This window comes from Carcharhinus amblyrhynchos, chromosome 2 (assembly GCF_965287045.1).
Source record: "Carcharhinus amblyrhynchos chromosome 2, sCarAmb.v2.hapA, whole genome shotgun sequence".
In the NCBI taxonomy this organism is placed as follows: domain Eukaryota; kingdom Metazoa; phylum Chordata; class Chondrichthyes; order Carcharhiniformes; family Carcharhinidae; genus Carcharhinus; species Carcharhinus amblyrhynchos.
The window spans coordinates 121,029,953-121,055,907 of NC_137325.1; the positions used below are offsets into that span (position 1 = coordinate 121,029,953).

Genomic DNA, 25,955 nt, shown 5'->3' on the forward strand with positions numbered 1-25,955 from the left:
TTTTTTTCCTCAATATTAAGCGCAATGTTTGGCTGCGTGTCTTCTCGAGCTGCTATTAAAATTCTTCTTGCATAAATTCATGGCAGCAAGCTCATAGTCAGCTGCCAATTCGCTTGTCAGCAATGGCCATTTGGAAGAAGCTGCCTAAACATAGTGAATGACTCCACTACTGTGTAGCAGAAGGGATAACCAATGGAAACAGCTGATGGTGTAATGGCCTCATTGTATTGGCAGTTAGCATTCTGCTCCTCCGCTTGACAATCTGGGCAAACAAACACTTTGTCAGCTGGGAATAACATTCCAGGAAATGCCCTCCAACTTATTCTACTTTCTGATTGTTCGAGATGTGCAGGATTGTTGTCGAAAGAGAAGAAATAAAAAAGCAGGCAGGCCATTGTGAAAACCCTTCTGTTTAATACACAGCATAGAAATATATACATATCACAGATCTTCCTTCGATAAAATACAAACAAATATGAAAATTACAAAGAAAGAGAGGATGCTTCAACTTTTTTGTAAGGTGGTTTCAACTGTTTTACACCCAAACTTTCTCAGGAGTGCGTCTCCATATTTTCATTCAGACTGCCCAGACATTTTTGCCCAAACTTGAGTAGAAAAGGCTTATGGTGTGGGAACATCACTGTGGACCTTTACTTCAAAACTCATTGTTGGAATGTCTACTAAGATACAGAATGGCTTTGAGCTTTCAAATCAGTGCTAACTTACTGTAAGTCTTACATTCCATGGGACATTGAATTAAGTGCATTCCATTTCGGCATTTTATATGCAAATTATTTTGAGGTTGTAGTTACAAATGAAATATAAATGGATGTCTGAATTTTGCTAAATCGATGGAAATCCTTGGAGCCATTTCCTGTCCATTCACATAATAGTATCTCCCATTAATTTAATGTTCCTTGCTAACTTTCTGCTGAGCACAATCAGCTTAGGCAGGATTTTGCCCCCGGCCTACTTTTAAGCCACAGGGTCATGCGCTAGAAGCCTACACATGCTGAGCTCCCAGTTTCAGTGATACCATTCTAGGCTATTGCAAGATGGAGAAGAAGCAGTTTCCCACAGGGACCTTTATGACTACATTACGGAGGCTGGTTTAGCCCTGTCTCCGAATTGTGTTTTTTTGCTTTCACTCACTGAATTGCGAAAGAGGGAGAGACAGCGAGGAAACTGTATTGAGTCCCAGCTCTCTTGCCATAGATCAGTCGGGTAAGCCACCAATGGTGGGCCAGACGAAAGGGGCAGCAAATCTACCATGTTCCACAAAGGTCCCTAAACTGTTTTACAAATCCTACAGAATGCTACCTGAATACTGCTTTCAGTCATAAATAATAAATTATTCAGTTTTCCCATTTTCAAAACTTGACGCCATACATCTCACTCTGGATCATGCCTTCCGCCTAGGATAAGCTAACAGTATAAAGCGACTTATAACCTTAAAAACCTTCCTTAGCAACACACCAGGAATTTTGTTATAAATTCCTGTTGCAGAAATGCTGTCTGCAATCACACAAAACAAACTGAGTTATTCATTTGAATCTGCAGTGCTCCATAATAACGAGTTTAAAAATACACAATATTCACAAATGCATTTTCAGATTCCTTCAACATTGGTTGAGAAATGGAACATTGAAAATCTAATTGATTTACGTGCTGATTTTGGGTTCATTACAGCTCCCCTGTTTATTGATAATTGGGATGTGGAGATGCTGGTGTTGGGGTAAGCACAGTAAGAAGTCTCACAACACCAGGTTAAAAGTCCAACAGGTTTATTTGGCAGCAAACGCTACCAAACATTTGCTACCAAATAAACCTGTTGGACTTTAACTTGGTGTTGTGAGACTTCTTACTGCAGATAATTGGTACAGCGACATCTCCCGTTGCTTATCTATTTAAGTTGGGACTTGGGTGCTAATGTCACATACCATGAACTCTGACCCTGCTGGACTATCAGGAAATGCTGAATAAACAGGAATTGCCAATGTTGGGAATTCGCAAGGTCGTTAATGGTTCATTCAGGATATTATGGGACACTGCAGCTCACGAGTAGACTGTACTCCGAGCTCCCCCCACAACAAACCACAAATAGAGTACTGTAGGAAAAGATTAAATTTAATTGAATCTTTGGAAGGCAGTAGTCATAGATTTGAGTACAAGATACAACACAACAGTGTGAATTGTCTAGGCTTTCTGTGTCTCAAGAATACAAACATTTTTGAGTTAAGGCTTTTTTTTCTCTTCATTTTTCAAAGCAACAACTTACTCAAGCAATAACGCCAATAAAAAACTTTTAGGAAAAAACGATGCAGAAGAGAAACTCTCACAGCGATACAAAACCTGAAACAATACCATACAAGAAACATGTCGACCATATAATTCTAAATATCTTTTAATAATTCTCCAATAACAAAACTTTTTTTTTCCTTTTTTGTTTAAAACTGATATTGCATAAACAGAAATAATGTCAAATCAAATCTGTCTCTAACACTGTTCTCCCAGCTCACTCTTCTAACAGAGAAGGAAAAAAAAATCAACTTCATATAGCGCGTATTTCAGTGCAAGCAATTGTTAATCCATGCCACAGGTCTGAAGCCAGTCACAATGTTATCAGCATACAGACAAGTTGCCCTCTGTAGCATGTTATCAAATCATATCATTTATCCTTGTTATAAAGGTCACGGCCCCCTCAGTGTCCAATGTGGCTTTATGCTAATTGCTCTCCAAGCAGGAAGGGGGGGGGAAATCAAAATACTGTATACTCAAAGTATAAAATCTGGACTAATATACAAAAACATAGGTTTTTAAAGCCCTTTGGAAACATATTTTATGAAGCTAAGTCATTATACAAATAGAATGATACAAATTTATAACTCTTTACAGAAAAACGATAAATACTTGTAAAATGATCTCACTTGGTCTCAACACCAGCATTTGTTTATTTAAAACTTTAATTTAAAAATTAAAAAGCATACTGTACATAATTCATTTTTTTTACATAGCATCCCATTTGATTGCTTTAACAGTTGCTCCTGAGAAAAGCTTGGCTCAGTCACAGACCAGCATTATCCAGAGCTCTTCTTGTCTTTCCTAAGACAAACAATTACAAAAAAAAACCTCAAAAGATTTCCACAGTTTCAGGTATTCTTCCGCAGTCATTTAAAACCCCTCGAGAGTGCTTCGTCCTCATGCCTCGGAGTATGTGTTCTGTGAGTTCAGTTTGTCCTTTTTCAGTTTTACTCCATCCACAAGTTCGAAGTTGTAGCTCTCGAGGGCAGATAGGTTCCTGTCGGCCAGAGCGCTGTGCCAACAGGCACAGTACAGGACAACCCCGCAGATGGCCCCCAGGATAACTCCCAGTGCGCTCATAGCGATGATGGTAATGAGGATAGGGTCAAGGGTCTTCAGTACATTTCCAGGACCTGCAGAATTCTCATAGAAGGTTTTGTCAGTGGCCTCCTTGGGTTCCACAGCTGAAGTGAAAAAAAAACAAATACACTCGTAACCTTTTCGAAGCAGAAGTCTTTTGGGTTATTCAGAATTTGGATGGCATGGGAATGATGGATGGCGTGGCGTGGAAAAGGCTTGGGAGAGAAGGGGATGGTGTGCGATGGGAATGGCATGGGATGGGAGGGAATGGTGTGAGATGGGAGGAATGGGAGGGTTGGAGAGATGATGCAAATTTGACTGCAAATATTTTGTAAATCTCCTCCAGTGATACGGAACTAAATGGTCAAACCTCTGGAGTACAGCAATTCATCAGAGATGCAGTTCCCTTTATTTTTCTCTGCTCTTTTGTCGAGATAATTTGAAGGTGTTGGAAAACTTGGTATCAGTAACAAACTCAGCAGGGTCAGGTACAGCACAGGCTGGATACAGGGTCAGATACAGCACAGGCTGGGTACAGGGTCAGGTACAGCACAGGCTGGATACAGGGTCAGGTACAGCACAGGCTGGGTACAGGGTCAGGTACAGCACAGGCTGGATACAGGGTCAGATACAGCACCGGCTGGATACAGGGTCAGGTACAGCACAGGCTGGATACAGGGTCAGGTACAGCACAGGCTGGATACAGGGTCAGGTACAGCACAGGCTGGATACAGGGTCAGATACAGCACCGGCTGGATACAGGGTCAGGTACAGCACAGGCTGGATACAGGGTCAGGTACAGCACAGGCTGGATACAGGGTCAGGTACAGCACAGGCTGGATACAGGGTCAGATACAGCACAGGCTGGATACAGGGACAGGTACAGCACAGGCTGGATACAGGGTCAGGTACAGCACAGGCTGGATACACAGGTACAGCACAGGCTGGATACAGGGTCAGGTACAGCACAGGCTGGGTACAGGGTCAGGTACAGCACAGGCTGGATACAGGGTCAGGTACAGCACAGGCTGGGTACAGGGTCAGGTACAGCACAGGCTGGATACAGGGTCAGGTACAGCACAGGCTGGATACAGGGTCAGATACAGCACAGGCTGGATACAGGGTCAGATACAGCACAGGCTGGATACAGGGTCAGGTACAGCACAGGCTGGATACAGGGTCAGGTACAGCACAGGCTGGATACAGGGTCAGATACAGCACAGGTTGGATACAGGGTCAGGTACAGCACAGGCTGGATACAGGGTCAGGTACAGCACAGGCTGGATACAGGGTCAGGTACAGCACAGGCTGGATACAGGGTCAGATACAGCACAGGCTGGATACAGGGTCAGATACAGCACAGGTTGGATACAGGGTCAGATACAGCACAGGCTGGATACAGGGTCAGGTACAGCACAGGCTGGATACAGGGTCAGATACAGCACAGGCTGGATACAGGGTCAGGTACAGCACAGGCTGGACGCAGAGTGAAATCCCACCTGCTCCACAAATCTGCTTTAAACTCTAACCACAAAAGAGATGCCTATTGCTGCATCACTGAAGCAGGTTCCATTTCCCACACCAACCTCACTATTTGAGCAGGATGCATGTTAAAATTTGATAAAGCCAGTTTTGAGTGCAGGCCCACAACCATCCACTTGAGAGTTCCAAAGCTCATTTCCTGAATGCTCCTTACGGACAGAGCCACGTTGGGGTGGATTTCAAATAGACCATGATATTTCCCAGTCTCTGGATGTAGTGACAATGTAAATCAATGACGTTTCCTCTACTCAACACCTCCATCCCAGCGAAATGATAAATATAGGAACATTTAAGGCACTGAGTCTATCCCACCATCTTTTTCAATTTGTTCAGCAATGTTCAAAGGGAAATCTATTAAAACACTGAAGGAAAATTGCTCATGTTTGTTTACGATGCCTATTGCACATAATATTAAGATAAGACCCTCCCCACAGCAGCAGGCCCCAGCCATGTTAAAATGGTGTGTAACTGCCGCAGTCAATTGCTGATAGAAGCATAACTTGTCTTATTGCAAACTACTTTCACAACATGTATATTAACTTCAAGCATTTTCCACATTTCTTTTTCTTGAGGACGTATTAAAATTGCAACATCCAAAAAGAATCCAGCCTTTGAACAAAGTTGTGTGAAATGGAGTTGGAGATTTGGTATACTCAAACAGATTGGCAGAACAAGCTTGAGGGGCAAAAGGGCCTGCAATTCTTCCTATGATTCTTTGAAGGAATGATTGAGCACGTCCTTCTATTTCTGGTGGCATGGCATGGTGGTACAGTGGTAAGCACTGCTGCCTCACAGTGCCAGAGTCCCGGGTTCAATTCCCAGCTTGGGTCACTGTCTGTGTGTGGAATTTGCACATTCTCCCCATGTCTGCGTGGGTTTGCTCCAGGTGCTCCGCTTTCCTCCCACAATCTGAAAGATGTGCTGGTTAGGTGCATTGACCCGAACAGGTGCCGGAGTGTGGCGACTAGGGGAATTTTACAGTAACTTCATTGTAGTGTCAATGTAGGTCTTACTTGTGACTAATAAATAAACTTTTACTTATTCTTCTGTCAGGATTGCTCTAATTACTGCTTTCCCAGCCTCCTCTCCAAAAGTGGAAATGCTATTCCCAGGATAGGTGCTGGGTCATTAAGTGGGGACAGAATTTGTACACGCTTAACAGGAATCCTAATGACTTGGATTTCCCTTCTATGTACCCAGCACAATTGATTCTTTATTGCTAGTTGCAATGTTTCTCTACCCAATTGACTAACTTGCCCGAAGCTCTGAGACGTAGTGTTGGATTTTTTTTCCAGGATTAATTTCCTGTAACTAATGTTATGGTTGACAAGCTTAAAAAAATGTAGCTGGCCAAGTGTTGAGGGACATTTAAAGCCATTTTCTAAGCACCAGCACAGATCTTCATCTTGCAGTGCCTGTGGCTTCGGGTAATAAACATGGCAATGCTCCGTTTCACTTGCTCCAGCAACTGATAAAGGGACTTACCAGTGGGAAAGATTGATGTGGAACCAACCAGATCTGGAAAGGCATCACTGGGAGCTATAGAAAGTTAAAAATACCACATCAGCACAAGCAAGGTCTGCTGAAAGTTTCATGCCCTGAATTTCTTCCCGGCAAGAACACTGTATAAAGATTGCTAATCATATTTCAGCACAAATTATGATATTGAAAAAGGTCCCAGTAGCACTGCTTTCTAGTAGCTAATGGAGCAGCAGTTGGGTTTTTTATGCAGTCCAAGGACAGTCTACCTAATCACCAACTCAGCTCCGTCAATTGAATGTCCTGCATAAATACCCACTGATCTGCAAAGGTCAGCGTCAAAACTTCTCAATATTCGTCCAGACTCACATCTAAACCAGTCAAGTCTGACCTACTGTCCTCCATTCTTATGTTCTTCATCCTCATAGCTGAGGATTACTGACTTCCAAGCCGCATTCATCCCTATCATCTTTCAATCCTGATCCCAGCCAGATACCTTGATGAGGTTAATCAACAACTTCAAAGCACTATTCTCAGTTTTCTGGATCAAGCAGAGTGGGTCGCTCCCCCTCCCCCTTTAGGTCAGACGTTAAGTTGTGATACTGTCGCTATGTCAGGCGGCAGGAGTTCCTCATAGTAATGTGAATGAGGAATGGTGGGAGTACGGTGGGCACTGTTACACATGACAGTCATTTAACATGGGAAGCGATGGCCTATTGGTTTTATCGCTAGCTTATTAATCCAGTGTTCTGGGGACCTGGGTTTGAATCCCGCAATTGTGGAATATCTGGAATTAAGAATCTACTGATGACCATGAAACCATTGCCAATTGTCGGAAAAACCCATCTGGTTCACTAATGTCTGTTAGGGAAGGAAACTTGCCGTTCTTACCCAGTCTGGCCTATATGTGATTCCTGAGCCATAGCAATGTGGTTGATTCTCAACTGCCCTCTGAAATGACCTACCAATCCATTTAGTTTAAGGGCAACTAGGTATGGGCAATAAAAGCTGGTCCAGCCAGCGACACCCATGTCCCACAAATGAATTTTAAAAAAATGCCACAGTACTTCAGACTAATCAGGGAAGGAGAAACTCCAAGTAGAACTTTTCCTTCTATTATGTACAGACAATACTGAAGGCTATTGTTGCTGATAAATGAAGTGAGTCTATGAGATTACATTTAATGAAGCCTGGAGTATACTCCTTGACCCACCACTGACCCTGACCCTCTCGTGCAGTGGGCAGATTATTGGAAAATCATTGCCCAGCATGTTCCTTGTGTTGTAATGAATGAACGAATGGAAAACTGCAGACCAGGCGCACTGATTTGCCATTAAGCTGCCCAGTCAGTGCAGGGCTCTGACAGCGGTGAATGGCCTGGCTGGAGTTTGCCTTAGTGAGCACTAAGGTATGTAGACCAGTGGAACAAAATGTTGCAGGAAACTTACCCATGCAATCACCTGCATTGTGGGTGCTCTGTATCTCCACATCGTGCACTGCCACATCTCCCCGCATTCCTTTTCCAACCATTACTTCCAAGCCCACCTTTCGAAACAAAAGGTTTTCCATTAACCACCTGAGCAACACATGTGTCACAGTCACCTTGTCATAAATTCTTTCTAAAACCAAACAGTCAAATTCAAACATCATTGTATGTGATCATGGAGAACTCCAGCAAAATGTTACTCTCATTCTGGAAAGTGAGCAAGTCGAAAAACCTGGGCAGCATTTTAATATTCCAGCTTCTGTTATTCAAATCTGAACAGGCTGTGTTCTGACAGGCTGATTCCTGGAACTTCCCTGTTGGGATCACATATCCCCCTGCTCTTTCCAATTCACCTTAGTAAGTGGTTAGTCACAGTCCAAAAACAGGACCATCGACATCTCTCTCCATTGAAGAGAGAGAGAGATAATTGCTTATAACATGAAGGGCATCACTCCACAAGTGTGGGGCAAGGCAGGGAGGCAGGGTCTCCATGAATTACCACAGCCTTTTAGAACCATAAAATCCCAGCAGTGCAGAAGGAGGCCATTCAGCCCATCCAGTCTGCACCGACTCTCCAAAATAGGATCCCACCCAAGCCCTTTCTCGTAAACCCATATGTTTACCTGGCTCATCCCCCTAACTTACACATCTTGGGACACCAAAGAGCAATTTAGCATGGTCAATCCACTTAACCTGCACATCTTTGGACTGTGGGAGTAAACTGGAGGAAACCCATGCAGACGTGGGGAGAAAGTATAAACGCCACACTGTCTTTTAACTTAATTCTTTTTCATTCGTATTTTGCACTTCTGTTTTAAAAGTTAGCAACATAGTACTGACTTTGGAATTTAGTCCATGTATCTAAACCCTGTGTAAGAAAAATAAATTCTTTTCTAATCCTTGTTAATTTTCCACTTGTAAATCACATTTTTAAATGAAATAACCTTCTGATATCTACACTTCAGTGTTTGATCTGGATCATGTTCCCTCTCAATCAGGATTATTCCAGTGACGGCAAGTTTGTTTTCCTGATAGTCTCCTCATAACTTAAGAGTTTTGACCTATACACGTCCGCACTTGGTGACGTGTTGGCTGCGTCATTCAAACATATTTAAATATATATATTTAAAATTATTGCTTTATGCTTTAACAAGCACTTGAAGTTACCTGATAGATGCCTAATGATTGAGGAAGGAGGACTCGACCTTCTTGCCAATGGTTGCCCTGTGGTCCATTCATGGTCCAAAGGACCTCAGGTTTGAAATTACCAAATAGCTTTCTCTGAATCACATTGAGACTGCTGCCGTGGGTTCCCCGGATTTGGTACCAAAAGACCAGGCAACGGCCGGAATCAGAAGGTAGCAATGAAGGGCTCCACAGTTGTGCAACTTGTCCTTCTCTTTGTCCAAATATTTCAGTATAAATAAAATGGTCTTTTCCTGCAAAGAATTAATATTTTTATTAATTCTTTCAAACGTCCGCCATGCAGAAGAGAAAAAATATTTCCACTGTACCAGCTATCCTATCTGTTACTGTGTCCACACCCATTTAAAGTCTTGACCTGATGTTGTAGCTAACTCCTTGATCTTCAAAATTCCAGGGCACTGGACATTTATTGATCTCAAGATGTTCACTATTCAAAACCAGATGAATTTTGCTATTGTCTTCCCAGTTGAGATCAGGGGCTGGGATTCTCCGATCTTGCCTGTGCCCACCCTGTTGCAAATGAGAACGGAGAACTTGGCACTGCAGCCAAAACTCCATTCACTTCAGTGGCACCGGAGAATCCAGCTGAGGATAAAGACGGAGATTTGTCGGTGAAGATAAAGCAGTGATTAAAGCTGACACCTTCATCGGTGTGAAGCAGCCAGTCACATTTCACAACGTTTATTTGTCACAAGTAGGCTTACATTAACACTGCAATGAAGTTAGAGTGAAAATCCCCCAGTTGTCACACTTGGCACCTGTTTGGGTACACCGAGGGAGAATTTAGCATAGCCAATACACCTTACCAGCACGTCTTTTGGACTGTGGGAGGAAACTGGAGCATCCGGAGGAAACCCACTCAGACACAGGGAGAACGTGCAGACTCCACACAGACAGTGATCCAAGCCGGGAATCGAACCTGGTCCCCGGCACTGTGAAGCAGCAGTGCTAACCACTGTGCCACCGTGCCACCCACTGAACCACTGATGCACTGATGTGGCCCAAGATAACGACCTTTACAATGCTGAAAATGCTAAGAAATACAATTCACTGAGCAATTGGAATGCTGCAGTTATCTGGATTTTGCAAAAGAGAATGTTTTCATGATATGTTGTGTCTCATGTAACGTTCTTTACAGATTGTGAAGAGAAACAGGTATCTTAAAAGTTCCCCAAAGCTCAAGCTTATTTGGGCATTCTTGTGAAGCAGCAGCCAGCAAGTTGCATTCATATAGTTAACATAGCAAACATATTAACACAGTAAAAATATCCTAAAGTGCTTCACAGGAATGTTACGGTTAGGGTTAATCTGACACCGAGCCGCAAAAAGAGATGTTTGACTAGAGTCCAAAAGCTTGGTCAAAGTGCTGGTTTTAAGGAGTATCTTAAAGGGGGAAAATGAGATAGAGAGACAGAGAGGTTTCATGTGTGAATTCCAGAGCTTGGGGTCTAGGCAGCTGAAACCATGCCTGCCTAGTGATGCAGCAATTAAAACCCGGAATGTGCAAGAGGCTAGAATTGGGGCGGTACAGAGACACAGTAATTAACTCTGCTATCTCTCAGCACTAGGGACCCGGGTTCAATTCCCAGCTTGGGTCCCTGTCTGTGTGGAATCTGCATGTTCTCCCTGTGTCTGTGTGGGTTTGGTCCGGTTTCCGCCCACAGTTGTGTTGGTTAGTACTAAATTATCCCTCAGTTTAGCCGAACAGGCACCAGAATGTGGTGACTAGGGGATTTTCACAGTAACTTCACTGCAGTGAGAATGTAAGCCTACTTGTGATTAATAAATAATTAGAGGAGCACAGATGTATTGCATGTTGTAGGGCTGAGTCATAGGCCCTGATTTTACTGGTGTGGCTGCCTGAGGCTTGTAAGATCGTGCCTGAGGCCACAGGGAATGCCGTTTTGTGAGCCTTGCCCGCCCTGGTTTTGGGGCCGTGCCGGTAACATCAGGATCATTGAGTCATTGAGGTTTCCAGCATGGAACCATGGAACCAGGGGGTGCAAACCATGCAGAGGTCCATTGAGCTTAGGTGGGATTTTCTGGTTTTGGAGTGAGCAAGACCAGGATATCCTGCCTTTGGTGTGAATAAGGTCACAGATTGCAGAACTTGGATGATTCCAAGTTTATGTTGGGTTGGAAGGTGGGAAGCCAAGTAGTACAGGATTAGAATAATCAAGTCGAGAGGTGACAAGAGAGGCATGGATGAGGGTTGCAGCAGCAAATAAGCTAATGTTTCTTCAGAAGGAACACTCCAAATGCAGACAATAAAATTACAACAAAACTTACTCCAACTTATAACTCAAAGAAAAGGTTTAATAAAGAAACTTCATTACTTCAAACTTGGAGCCTCGCCCAATCCAGGTTCCCCACAATTCCCAACAGGTTCTTATTTATAGGAAATCAGCTGATGGTCACATCATTCTGTAATTGGTTCCACGGTTTACTGGATCAGCTGACCCTCACAGCTTGTTACTATTGGCCACATTACAAGATTGTCACCGGTTAGATTGTAACAGCTGAGAGAGCGCTGAACATAAACCCGAGAGGAGTTTTGTGATAGTGAAATAAAATGGCATTAGATGGAACATGGCGGACAGAACGTCACCCCACAGGCCTTACCCATTGTGTAATTTCCTGCCGGCCCTGTACTGGCGGATTCCCCTTTTGCCGAATGCACTTTCCACTGAAATTCTGAGGATTTGTTGGGGTGCCATTCGCAGAAACTCTTCAGGACAACACTCCCAAACTTACAGTTGAAACCGGGTGTCTCATTGAAGGGGTCGAAGTCACCTGCAATACAGACAGTTCATGCAGTTGAAGGAGGTAGGTATCAGTGTATAGGGTCACACTATGAAGAGAACGCAGGCTATTTGATACCTGATCTGCAGCCAATGTTATATAGCTTCCCGAGGATCCTAGCAAGCATCGGTATGATTTCATTCACACAGCTCAGTCGAGAATGAGCAAGATTTCTGCCTACTCACAGTGAGGAGGGCTGCGTGTCTTTAATGTCAAGTGTAGCCATGGCAACCACAAATAGATCTGTAGCCCGATTTCAACATTATAGGTTTTTCGTTGCCACGATGTTGTCTTTCCCTGAAAGTTTTAACTTGCCTTTTCCTTCTGTTGAGGCAGCCTATCCGGATGACGTGAGTGAGATTTTCCCTCCATGGCTACAGATGTTGAGACGGGACAGGCTGATTGTAATAGCGAGTGCATGGAGGGCTTGTTGTGACAGGCTGGAATATCGTATCACACACAAGGACGTCCACAGTCAATTCATGATACAGTTGCAGTTATCCAAGAATTAATGTGTTCTACGCCCAGTGACAAAGCAAGAAAGTGTGAGGTGATACATTTTGGTAGGAAGAATGAACCCAAGCAAAATGGTCCAATTCTAAAGGAGTACAAGAACAGCCCTGAGGGGTGCTTGTACACAAATCTTTGAAGGCAGGAGGATTGGCTAACAACACAGTTAATAAAGCATGTTGGATCCTGGACTTCACCAGTCACAAGAGGACTGAGTCTTAATTTCCCAAAAACAAGTGGATTCAGATCAGACCAGAGATGAAAACTCAAAAAATCAGAAGCACAAACTGAAGCCATCTTTTTCTGATTTTAATGGTGGCGGAACAAGGGGACGGGAAAACCAAATGATTTGCAGTAGAGGGATTGGTCATTTAAATGTCTGTAATAAGGCAGAAGTCCTTTCACCAAATTCCCTTTATTTACAATTCCAACTGCAGTGCACAGAGGAACTGACAGTCCCGGTTAAATACAAGAAAAAGACTCCCTGACTGGCCCATCAATTAACTCCTTAATCAGGGAGTTCATATTCCAAGAGGCTAACCTCAATGGCCTAATTAGAATATCATAATGAGGTGGCAAGCCCTCATTTTAACAACTGTTCTGATTTTACTTCATGGTGCTGGCTTTGCCAAACTTCAAGATGGCAGATGAAAGGAGGCAGGAGGGGCTGATTTCATGAGGTAGGTGCTTTTGCTTATGGACTAGCTGGACCAGGAATGCTCCCCCTCACCCCATTCCCACCCAATCCGGAAAACACCCTCCCTGCTCTGGCTGCCTCCCTCGCTACTCTATCATCCGGCATCCCCAACAACCATTGCGCGGCGGGGGGGCAAGTGGCATAGTGGTATTGTTGCTGGACTAGTAATCCAGAGACCCAGATTCAAATCCCACCATGGCAGATGGTGAAATTTGAATTTGATGTTAAAAAATCTATAATTAAAAGTCTACTGATGAACATGCAACCTTTGCCAATTGCAATAAAAGCCCATCTGGTTTATTAATGTCCTTTAGGGAAGGAAATCTGTTGTCCTTACCTGGACTAGCGTGACTCCAGAGCCACAGTAATGTGGTTGACCCTCAACTATCCTCAGGGATGGTCAGTAAGTGCTGGCCCAGCCAGCAACACCCACGTCCCATGAATGAATTTCAAAAATCCAACCCCTGACCACCACTGGATGACCTTCACCTCCCACCGCTCCATCTATGGCAAGAACACGTCCCTGGGAATGGAAACAACTACTAAACGACCATCTCTGTGGTTGAGGAACTCCTCCCCTCTGCAAGGAAAATACTCCCCACAACCCCGTGATTGGACCATTCTTCCGCCATCTCTCCCACCAGCACCCTCACACTCCTAAACCGACCTATCCGCTGGCCAGCCCCGCGCTGTCGGAGTTCTCCCCTGACTGACCTCCAGCCTAGCAATATATGTGTGGGTAATAAACGGATCAAATTTAAAGATGGTCTGGCCAGCAGGACATTTAGGAAAACCACATTTCTGCCCAGGCTTCCTCTCCAGTTCCGAGCCAAAATCATGGAGTTCAAAAGCCAGGAGGTTATGGGAAATCCAACTGAAACTCCAGTTTGGCTCCAGGTGGAAATGGTTGCCAATTCTGGCTGCCAGGCTTTAAGAAGGAAATGAAACTACAGAAGATATTTACTAGAATGAATTCGGAGATGGGGGATTACAGTTACGTGAAGCTGGGGTTCTTTTTCGAGCAGAGAAGGCCAAGAGGAGATTTCATGGATTCATTTCGAATCATGAAGAGTTAGGTAGAGCAAATAAAGTGAAACTATTTCCAGTGGCTGAAGGGTTAGTGACCAGAAGACACGGATTTAAGGAGATTAGCAAAACAAAACAGAGGCGATAATGCAAAAAACTTTTTAAAGCAGCATGTTGTTAGGATTTAGAACACATTGCCTGATGCGATGTGGATACATGTTCAACAGTAACCTTTGACACCATTTGAGTAGACTATTCCAATTCTCTTCCCTTGCCTAGTGGTGCACTAAGGCGGACTTTTGCTTGTTTCCATCACTAATAATTCTCAGAGCAAGTAGCTAGTCTGTCACCAGATGTCTATAATTTGAGGGGTGCCACTCCACATCAAGTACAGCTATCCAGGACACTCTCCCGCTCATAGCACCAGCCATTGGCGTGTTGAGAAGAGTTTGCAGGCTGACACGCAACATGCTTAGCTGTACTATGAATGCACCTTCCTTGACCATCGAGTCATGGGGTAAGATTCAAACCTGCTGCTTCTGGCTCAGAGGTAGGGACACTACGCATTGCGTCACAAGACCTTCTTGGGTACACTGCAGTACTATCAATGGACCGGATTTTCCAATCTTGCCCATGGCTGGAATTCTCCAGTCCCGCTGCAGTGAACAAAGATCTGGCTGAGCACCAAATTCTCTGTTCTTGCTGGCACCGGCAGTGAGGCTGTAAAATTCTGCCAAATATCTGACACAGAAAAAAACTGAAGGGCCCTGAGGACAGTGGGGCTCTCTTTGAAAGAGCCAGCACAGGTTTGTTGGCCCCAATGGCCTCCTTCTGAGCTATACTATTCAATGAGTCCATATTGTACAATCAACAAAATTCTTCAAAGATAACTTAACGAAAAATGAAATGAGGCCAGGGAATTATTACATTTTTCTTTAACTATTTATGAAATTGCCTCTTGGGGGTGATGATTAACTTAGCTTCAAATGCCACTGATGTTAATTCATTCCAGATTCTAATAACCATTCGTGTGAAACAAAATCATCTGCAAACCTCCCCCTTAATGCTTTTAATGCTGAGCTTACATTTATCTGGCCCCATTATTGATTTACTGATCAGCGATAAAAATATCTTTCACTTTTTATGTTCAAGCCCTGTCAAAACTTTGATTAGATCTCCCTTGGCCTTCTCTCCTTTGGTGATTACAGCTCCTCACAATCTCTCTGGGCTGTCGGTGTTAACAGTGAAAGGATCGCTTGACAGTTTCCTGTAGTGCAGACTCATAAATCTGGGCCAATTTGCTGAGGGATCTCTAGGAAAATAGTGCCTATGAAGAGCTGGATGAGAATTCCTTTGCCCAGTCTGTATAACAATATTATGCATGTTGGTGAAGAAGACTTTCACTCTTCAGTGTTACTTGCACAAACTTTTAAATTTAGGGATGGGTTTACTGATTTTTTTCCTTTGATTTTACACCTGGTGAAACTGTAGACATAAAAGTCTCGCTGATGGTGGATTGGAAAGAATCACAGTCATAGAGATAAACAGCATGGAAACAGGCCCTTCAGCCCAACTCATCGATGTTAACCAAGTTTCCTAAACTGACCTAGTCCTATTTGCCTGCCTTTGGCCCATATCCCTCTAAACCTCCGATCCATGTACCTGTACGTGTAAAGGAGTCGGGAAAACAGAAGGGAGAATGCCCTCCGCCAGCTGCAGAATGCCACCAGCCAGGTGCAGAATTCCCTCTGCCAGGTGAAGAATGCCCCTTGCTAGGTGCAGATGCTACCAGTCAGGTGTAGAATGCCCCCCACCAGTGTGCAGATGCTATTAGCTCAGGTGCAGAATGCCCCCAGCCAGGTAGAGAATGCCCCCAGCCAGGTGGAGTATACCCCCAGCCAGGTAGAGAATGCCCCCAGCCAGGTGGAGTATACCCCCAGCCAGGTGGAGTATACCCCCAGCCAGGTAGAGAATGCCCCCAGCCAGGTGGAGTATACCCCCAGCCAGGTAGAGAATGCCCCCAGCCAGGTGGAGTATACCCCCAGCCAGGTAGAGAATGCCCCCAGCCAGGTGGAGTATACCCCCAGCCAGGTAGAGAATGCCCCCAGCCAGGTGGAGTATACGCCTTGCCAGGTGCAGACAATACCAGCCTCCCTGGAAAAAGTTTGGTGGTGAAAGGAGCTAGACGCTCCATGACACATAGAATGGTTACAGCACAGAAGGAGGCCATTCGGCCTGTCATGAATGTGCCAGCTCACTATTACAGCAATTCAGCTGTTTTCACTGTCCTCCACCTTGTCTCCAGAACCTCAAAACTCTTTCTTCCTCAGGTAACGAGATTTTCCAGCATTTCTGTTGTTGTTATATGTATGTGTATGTATGTTGTCTTCTATTGCAGGGTCAAACTTCTGTCAGGCAAATGATCCAGTTATCACAAACTAATTCAAGAATATTTTTTAAGCATTCTATTGCATAATTAACAATAAACATAGAAATATAGAAAATAGGAGCAGGAGGAGGCCATTTGGCCGCCATTCATCATGATCATGGCTGATCGTCCAACTCAATAGCCTAGTCCTGCTTTCTCCCTATAACCCTTGATCCCATTCGCCCCAAGTGCAAAATCCAACCGCCTCTTGAATACATTCAATGTTTTGGCATCAACTACTTCCTGTGGTAATGAATTCCACAGGCTCACCAGTCTTTGGGTGAAGAAATGTCTCCCTCATCTCTATCCTAAATGGTCTACCCTGAATCCTCAGACTGTGACCCCCGGTTCTGGACTCCCCCACCCTCAGGAACATCCTCTCTGCATCTATCCTGTCTAGTCCTGTTAGAATTTTATAAATCTCTATGAGATCCCTCCCCCTCATTTGTCTGAACTCCAGTGAAAACAATCCTAATCTAGTCAACCTCTCTTCAAACAGTAGTCCTGCCACCCCGGAATCAGCCTGGTAAACCTTTGTTGCACTCCCTCGCGAGCGAGAACATCCTAAAGAAATGTATCGGGGGTTTCTGCTTGGTTCCATTGGTTATTTCAGCACTCAATATCTGAGGTTGGGATATTTTAAGCACAAACTGCATTCCATGCAACTCCTGTTTGTGCTTCCCATTCCCCTAATTTTTTAAATATCTCGCTAGAGACAGGGCCTGCCCACAAAACTGGTCACATGCCATGAGTGAACCAGCATTGAGAGTTGCCACTGATTAGTCTCATTTCCAGGCCTCGGTGGAAGTTTCCAAAAATTAAGCTGGGTTCTTTCAGGGACAGGAACATTATACATTTGGAAAGGCTTTGAATGACTTTTTTTATAAAAGTATTTACCTAGGGAACCGATTAGTGAAAGCCAATCTAACTAAAATTAGTATATTTAAAAAAAAGTAATGTTCAGTCCTCTGAAATCAGGTCACTCACACGGTGTTGGATTGGCACAGTGATTTAAGATGCCATTTCCTTGCAATAGACCCATTTTCAGCCGCATTAAGTTGAAGCATTTTATAAAAGTGACATTTTAAAATGTTGCCTGATTGCTTTAGATCATGACGTGTATGGCACAAAATACATTTAAATCTGAGTGAGGACCTGGGGGGGGGGGCGAAGAGGGGAGAAACGTCAGAGCAGACGGGATTTGTGTCCCCCTCCGCCCACCTGGTCAAGCCATGTGCAGGGAAGGCCAGAATTTGACCCCAGGCCAGGGGAAGGGTTTCCCCTCCATCCCAATGGAGCTCCACCTGAGATTTTGTTCCATTGTTTTCACTACGGTGAAGCCTGCTGAGGGAGTCTATGTTTGAGTTGGTTGCTGAGATTTCAGCTCTCTGAAATGCTGGCCCTCTGATTGGGCCTGTAACATTGAAAGGTCACCCACCATCTTTGACTGGATGGTTAAGGAGGCAGCCAAGAAGGATACCACCTTGGAGGAAGATTGCTGAGCTGGTCTTACTGCTGGCAAGTATGGATTCAGGACATCCATTTGGTTGCGAGTCCTGTAACACGTGGGAAAAACAAGACTGATCCAAAGAATTGCTACTCCAATGCTCTCAATCCCCTGATGTTAGTATAGATGCACACTTGAGTGAAAATACACCCAGCTTTTCTTCTTTCGGAGGGTCAAGAATACTCTTCCTCCAAAGGCATTGGAAGCAGAGGGCGGAATCTTATGACGTTCATGCTGATGGGATTTTCTGGTCCTGCTACAGTGACCGGTGATTTGGCTAGGCGCCAAATTCTTCACCCCTGCTGCACCGACAGCAGGGCGTGAATGGCCGTTAGGATTCTTTTTGAATATTTTTAAGGCAAAGCTAGATAGATTCTTGATTAGTAAGAGGGTGAAAGGTTATCGGGGGCAGAGTGGGGATGTGGAGTTCAGATTACAATCAAATCAACCGTGCGCTAATTGAATGGTAGGGCAGGCTCGAAGGGATGATTGGCCTACTCCTGCCCTTAGTTTGTATGTACGTCGGTTTACTGAGTCCGTGGGGAACAGAAAGGTGCCAGGGCCTTGCTTTAATATGGAGGAAGCAGATGGTGTTACACCTGGGCACCGACACACGTTGGAGTTCATTTTTTTGCCATTAGCTTTAATGTCAGGCACAGAGTTGATTAGGGATCACTGTCTGTGTTTCTATCGCCTTCACAGCAGCAGCTCTGATAGAGAAAAATGTGAGACTTAGGAGACTGACTCAAGCCAAGTATCCTGCAGTGATTGCACTGCGGTACAATTAAAAAGAATGGATTAAGAAAGGATATGGGATTAACCCAGTTTCTTTTTACCCGTGCTTCCATGGAATGTGGGAATTACTGGTGAGACCAGTATTTGTTGCCCATCCCTATTTGCCGTTGAACTGAGTAGCTTGCTAGCCACTTTAGAAAGCAATTAAGTGTCAAGCACATTTTGTTTGGGTCTGGAGTCAGGTCTAGGCTGGACCAGGCAAGGATGGCAGATTTCTTGCCCCGAAGACATTAGTGAATCAGATAGGGTTTTTTTCAAAATAAGTTTCACTGTCGCCATTACTGAAACAAGCTTTCAATTCTAGATTTATTCGTTGAATTTAAATTCCACCAGCTCTCAGGGTGGGGTTTAAACCCTGGGAATGCTAACGTCTCCAGAGCATTAGCCTGGCCTGCTTGATTACCAGGCCAGTGGCGTTACCCCGACATCACTATTTCACCCTGTGTCGTGTTCAGTGAGCTGGTGTAGGCGTGAAGGGCTGAATGGCCTCCTTCTGTGCTGCAAATTCTACTGAGGTACTCTATCAGTTGGGCCAGTAACCGGAAAAATATGTAGGCTCAATGACTGGAGTGTGCACCAGGGAGGCCTGGACCTCTCTGAGGCTTGGCTCTTATTTAAGTAGAGTTGGTGAGCTGATCACCAAAATGAGACATTTTGGTGTGCGGCCGACTGGATTTGTGCCAGCGCAAATTCCAACAGCAATTCCAACAGGCGGGAGCAGAGAGAGTCACTATTGAGTTGGGTGAGGGGTGGGGTGAGGCATTGGTGGAGGAGATGCTTGGTGATGGTTAAAGCTGGAGCAGTCTTACCCCAGATTTGCTTCTTTGTGGAATACCGATCACTATAATTAATTGTAAATAATTGCTGCACCTCACTTTGAAGCCCACCACTTACACTCATGGAATTGCAGCGGGCAGGACACAAACCATTGCAACGGTCTGTTGACCTCGGGCAGGATTTTCCGATATTGAAGCTCGTGCAGCTGGAAAATCCTAACTCATCCACGTCAACCAGTTTTGCTCAACTGAATTATTCCTATTTGCCTGCATTTGACCCATTTCCTTCTGAACCTTTTCTATCCGTGTATCTGTCCAATTGTATTTTAAATGTTGTAATTGTGCCCGCCTCTACCACCTCCTCTGGCAATTCATTCCACAGTAAGGAGTCTGACAACACCAGGTTTAAGGGTTGTTGTCAGACTTCTTACTGTGTTTACCCCAGTCCAACGCCGGCATCTCCACATCAATTCATTCCACATACACACCACTATCTGTGTGAAAAAATTGCCTCTTGGGTCCCTTTTAAATCTTTCCCCTCTCACCTTAAACCTATACCCTCTAGTTTTGGACTCCCCTACCCTGGGGAAAAGACCTTGGCTACTCACCTTATCTATGCCCCTCATGATTTTACAAACCTCTATAAGATCACCCCTCATCCCCCTACGCTCCAGGGATATTAACCTCCTGGCCAGCAAGCTTTGGGGAGCAGAGTATATGATTCTTGCAATAAATTGTGAGACAGACACAACAGGACCTGAATGTAGCTGCATCCACGAAGATCTTGCTTGGTTTAAGGGATGCCTCAGCTGCCTATTAAACCAGCGACAGGGTAGGTGCTGAGGGGGCAAGAAATCAGTGAGTGATAAGTCTATTGCCCTGTGCATTAATCCCTGTACCCATCTACCCACTACTCTCCTAGTTTTTGTTGGGTTGTGGGAGTTACTCGCAATCAGCCCCTTACCCTTCATCACATCCATTCCAGCCAGACAGTGCCCTTTATCTCAAGATAATTAATGTACTTCACTTGATGGAATATTGCTCCTCCAGAAAGCTGCTGTTCAAATTACCAGAAATTTCTGGAAACTTATGCCATAAGAGATATATTTAACTTAAAAAGCATTAAATTATTTCCATCAGAAGCTGCCAACTGCAAAACAATTTAGTGTGCATTCACCTCCAAATTCAACCCATTAAAAAGTGAAGGATCTCTGATATCATCTGTACTTTAATAGATTTTTCCCCTTAAACAAGTAATAGATTATTTTTAATGCACCATTAATACAATATAAAAGTTGACTTGCATCAAAATCAATTTGAAAGTTGGATATTTCTTCGTATTTTATTTTAAATGTCATTCATTTCCAGTGAGATATATATATATATAAAATATACGCCAATGCTATAATTAAGAAAGTCTGACAACGTCTCAATTTTCTCAGAGGTTAAGGAAATTTGGCATATCCGCTACGATTCTCACCGATTTTTACAGATCCCCATAGGAAGCATCCATTCTGGATGTATCACAGCTTGGTATGGCTCCTGCTTTGGCCAAGACCGCAAACAATTACAAAGGGTTGTGACGTAACCCAGTACATCAGGCAAACCAACCTCTCATCCATTGACTCTGCCTACACTCCCAGCTGCCTCGGAAAAACAGTCAGCATAATCAAGGGCCACACTCACCCTGGATATATTCTTCTCCACCTTCTTCCGTTGGGAAAAAGATACAAAAATCTGAGATCACCTATCAGCTGACTCGAGAATAGCTTCTTCCCCACTGAACCATGAATAGGTCTCCCAAATATTAAGCTGATCTTTCTCTACACCCTAGCTATGACTGTAACACTATGTCCTGCATTCTCTCCATATGCTTTGTCTTCACAGTGTGGAAGAAACAATACTTTTCACATTATATCAATACATATAATAATAATAAATCAAATCAAATTAAGTATATTAGGGACAGTCCAATATCTTAGAAATAGAACATAGAACACAGAACACTACAGCACTAACAGGCTCTTCAGCCCACAAGTATTGTATCCCTACCTACCAGGCCTATCTATAACCCCCAATCCCATTAAATCTGTAAGCAGAGTCTTTTTAGGGCATAAGATGAAATGACAAATGGAAAGTAGTCAGTTGGAAGACTAATCCTGTTACAGGAATTGGCAATTCCTCTCACTTGGCTGTAATACTGTAAAGGAAGTGTCCCAATGGGGTTGGGTGGTCCGTGCTGAGCAAAGTATGGGAATCTTCATGGTACTCTTTAGATTTTAACCGAATAAACTTATGCAGCGCACAATCCCTAAACCTTGGCTAATGCCTAACTGCTCCCACTCTCACAGGACACAGGGTAAGCAGGGAGAGAGTCTCTACAACTTGCCTTTCAGACATTGCTGTGTGGGGGATCTGCTGAAAATACTGATACATTCCTGGCCAAGCCCTGGCCTAACTTCCCAAAAAACAACCATTAGTTACCCAAAAGATAACAATGGTGTCACGGCGAACGTTGTTTTTATTGGTACACTGTGCGGCTAAGTCAACAAACATAGAAATCTGATGACAGAAAGACAGAAAGCTAGTGACCTCCTCACCCCTGAGATCCCACTGGGGAGCCATCAAGTCGCTGGACCGTAATTTGTAAACTTATGCCCTATCTGGTGAAAGTGTGCACCTCGTATCAGGTAAATGGGAACATGGTATGAACTTCTCAATGGCTTGATTTGGACATTCCTAAACAAGCTGTCTTGTGTCAGAAAAACATGCCGCATACTTATTTTACATCAAATATTCCACACTGAACAACAAAGTAGCAGATTCAAGGTTTTCCCTTTATTTCTATTTGTATCCCAAATTCTCTTTTTTAAAAAAGTTTTTACTCCATCCTTAAAGTTACAAAGGCAATGCTCAGAGTGGACCAGGCAAATCCAGATACATTCCTTGCTCACTCCAAATTCAAATTCAAAATCCAACTGAATCCAATTCACAATCCCCATAAGAGAAACAAACAAGATCCAAACTGACAAGATAAGGCACCTTGGGCTTGATCCAATCAATGCTTGATCATAGGTTGAGAATGTTCATTTTTTGATTTGATTTATTATTGACACATATATTGGGACACGGTGAAAAGTATTGTTTCCTGGGTGCAATACATAGAATCATAGAATCCCTGCAGTGCAGAAAGAGGCCATTCGGCCCATTGAGTCTGCACTGACCACAATCCCACCAAGGCCCTATTTTTGTAACCCCATATATTTACTCTGCTAATCCCCCCCGATACTGGGGTAAATTTAACAATGGCCAATCAACTCAATCCACACATCTTTAGACTGTAGGGAGAAACTGGAGCACCCAGAGGAAACTCATACAGACATGGGGAGAATGTGCCAAATCCACATGGACGGTGACCCAAGGCCGGAGTAGGAAAGGACATGGTGCAGGATATAAAGAGTTTAAAAGAGTTAGAGTACTGTTTTAAAAGCATAGAACAAGAGTAAAACATAGATTAAGAGGGTATACTATGGGGCAGCTTGCAAGAAGTGGCCACGCTCCTGCGCCATCTTGGATTATGCATTTTTGATACTTAAGAAATGCCAATTGTGTTTGTAGGGCAGTGGAAGTGGAGGGCTCTTTAAGATGTTGCTGACTGCCTTAAATAGAGGACAGAGGGAATATCACACAAACTTGTCTGCCTGTGTGCATCACAGATGCTAATTTCTATATTTACATCCTTTGGCACAAAGGATATTTCCAACTCCTGATCATAATTGCCATCAACACCTTGAAGAAAATTACCATGAAAAATGTGTAATTCATATTCAAAAATACCTACTAATTAAAAAATGAGACTTTTTTCACCAAATGTGTTGAGGATTGCATATGTGTTGTTTGAGCGACCATAGGGGCGGGGTGGCACAGTGGTTAGCACTGCTGCCCCTCACAGCGCCAAGAACCCGGCTTTGATTCCTGGCTTGGGTGATTGTCTGTGTGACGTTTGCACATTCTTCTTGTGTCTGTGTGGGTTTCCTCCGGGTGCTCCAGTTTCCTCCCACACTCCAAAGATGTGCCGGTTAGGTGGATTGGCCATGCTAAATTGACCCTTAGTGTACCCGAACAGGCGCCGGAGTGTGGCGACTAGGGGATTTTCAGTGTATCTTCACTGCAGTGTTAATGTAAGCCTACTTGTGACACTAGTAAACTTTAAAAAATGCCATCCTCGTCCTTGGGGAAGTGCAGCCCTCTCTCCCTGTACACTTGGGGGCAGTGGAGAGCTGGAATACAAGTCACTTGTCTAAGGCTCCTGGTAAAAGAATGTGAATCAACTCTAGTCTGCACTTGCACATTTCAATAAGTGGTTGTTTCTAGACATATGGGGTAGACTACTTTGCACTGCTGGTGAGCCTTGTCGAATTGTAAAAGTGCCTTCAGTATTGCTTTCATCTCACCAACCACACAGTTGCTGCTTCCATCACAACAGCACCTAATAGCAAAGATTTGAAAAATAACTTGCAGCTCTGAAAAGAGGGTTTCTTGAACACAAGGATTCACGGAACCGCAGCTATTCTGATTTTCACTTCAGAAAGTGGAGTTCAGGCAGTCGCTGCCCTCCTGTCATGAACAGATAGCCTTTGTACTTGTTGGTTCAAGCAGCTTTCTGCGACTCGCAAACAAAAAAGCCTCTTGACCATGGCCTGACCCAAGATTGGAAGCAGAATCCTTGGGACATGCTGCAATGCTTTGAAACTAACTCCCGCCCCCGCCCTCAAAGAAAAGGTCACTTCTGGCCAACACTCGGGTCATCCGCAGCTTGGTCAATGACTCGCTTTCATTTAGCAGATGGTTTGAGAGGTTTAAAGGCAGCCAGTTCTTATTTTATCTGATTGTAAACTGAGGGTCTATGTCTCTGCCAGAAGTGATGAAAAGTACACGATTGTCACGGAATGAGCTTTTTTGGCACTCCAATGTAATAACTAGAATCACATTTTGCACTGGACTGTTCCAGGAACCAAGCTGAAACTCCCTCGAGGTACACTGATACCCCTTTCATGACTTTACCTCAGTTATTAAAGGGGTAGTGGATGCTGGGTCTGTCACTGTGAGTTTGACTCAATATTCCATTGTTTTATAACCCTGAAAGAGATCTTGCCAGGGGCAATGGTCTATCCTTCAAAATAATCTCATTTACACCTCTCACTATTTACAAGGTTATAGAACATTAGGACAGGACTGCAGCTCCTCTCTGAAGCACTTTTCATCCATCTTGGGACAGTAAGGAAACAATTTACCATGGCCAACCCACCCAACCTGCACATCTTCAAACTGTGGAAGGAAACCAGAGCACCCGAAAGAAACCCGGGCAGACACGGGGAGAATGTGCAAACTCCACACAGACAGTGACCCAAGCCGGGAATTGAACCTGTCTCTCTGGCACCGTGAAGCAGCAGTGCTAACCACTGTACCACTTCTAACAAGCTGATCTTTTAACATTTAGTTCGATTCTATCTGGACCCTGAAGTTTAACAGAGGAAGGCTGTTTTTTATTTTCCTCAGCCATGGAACTGTCAGATAAAGTGGAGACTCCAGCTGCTGGGTTCACTTTGAATTCAATAGGATGCCCATTTACTTCAATGTTTGCATTTCAACACCGGTTTTTATTTTCCTTTATTCCTCCGAGGAAGGTGACTTGCTAGATGTCAAGGTCCTGAATTTCTTGAATGGAGGTTCCTTTAAGAGATTCCTCCTTCTGTCTTGTAAGCACAGATTTTCTGGAGTGGCAGACCCTGACCACTGTAAAGTGGCCTACCTTGCCACGCCCAAGGCACTTCACAGTTTAGATAGGGCATTCTTCGCACCTCTGGGCCTCCTTCCAGTTACAGTGAGGACATTGGAAAAATGATGGTTGGTGCTTTTCAGGGTTGGTGACTGTTCAGGGTTAGTGTCTGTTCAGGGTTGGTGTCTGTTCAGGGTTGGTTTCTGTTCAGGGTTGGTTTCTGTTCAGGGTTGGTGTCTGATCCAATCTTTGAATCATCTGGTCAGTTGTACAGCTTTACTTAAAGTTAAATCTTTCTGAGATTGTCAAAAAAAGATAGGTTTTCATCCAAAACACCATCTCTGAGCAGGTCATCTTTTAATGTTCCACATTCACAATTGTCAGTTAGGCAGTACAACTCATTGATGAGTCAATCTCTTCACCCTATTTTTTAACTGTGTTGTTTATATTTTGTGTTCTTTATTGCAATTTTTTTTACGGAGACTGAATTCTGAGTTAAATGTTTTAGTGACATTCTTGTAGGCGGATGACTCTTCGTTTA

At 43.9% G+C, this 25,955-nt stretch overlaps 1 protein-coding gene across 5 annotated transcripts in view; it reads right to left on the reverse strand.

Annotated features, from left to right (window-relative positions):
- Positions 1–392: 392 nt before the first annotated feature.
- Positions 393–25,955, reverse strand: part of nrp1a (neuropilin 1a) — a 202,508-nt gene continuing 176,945 nt past the window's right edge. For all 5 annotated transcript variants that reach the window (XM_080212130.1, XM_080212146.1, XM_080212155.1 and 2 more), the window contains 5 exons: positions 11,717–11,887; positions 9,056–9,327; positions 7,851–7,947; positions 6,409–6,462; positions 393–3,485 (listed from right to left, as the gene is read on the reverse strand). In XM_080212130.1, coding sequence (XP_080068256.1) covers positions 3,199–3,485; positions 6,409–6,462; positions 7,851–7,947; positions 9,056–9,327; positions 11,717–11,887 — 881 coding nt within the window. In that variant the 3' untranslated portion in view covers positions 393–3,198. The remainder of the gene's footprint in view (positions 3,486–6,408; positions 6,463–7,850; positions 7,948–9,055; positions 9,328–11,716; positions 11,888–25,955) is intronic.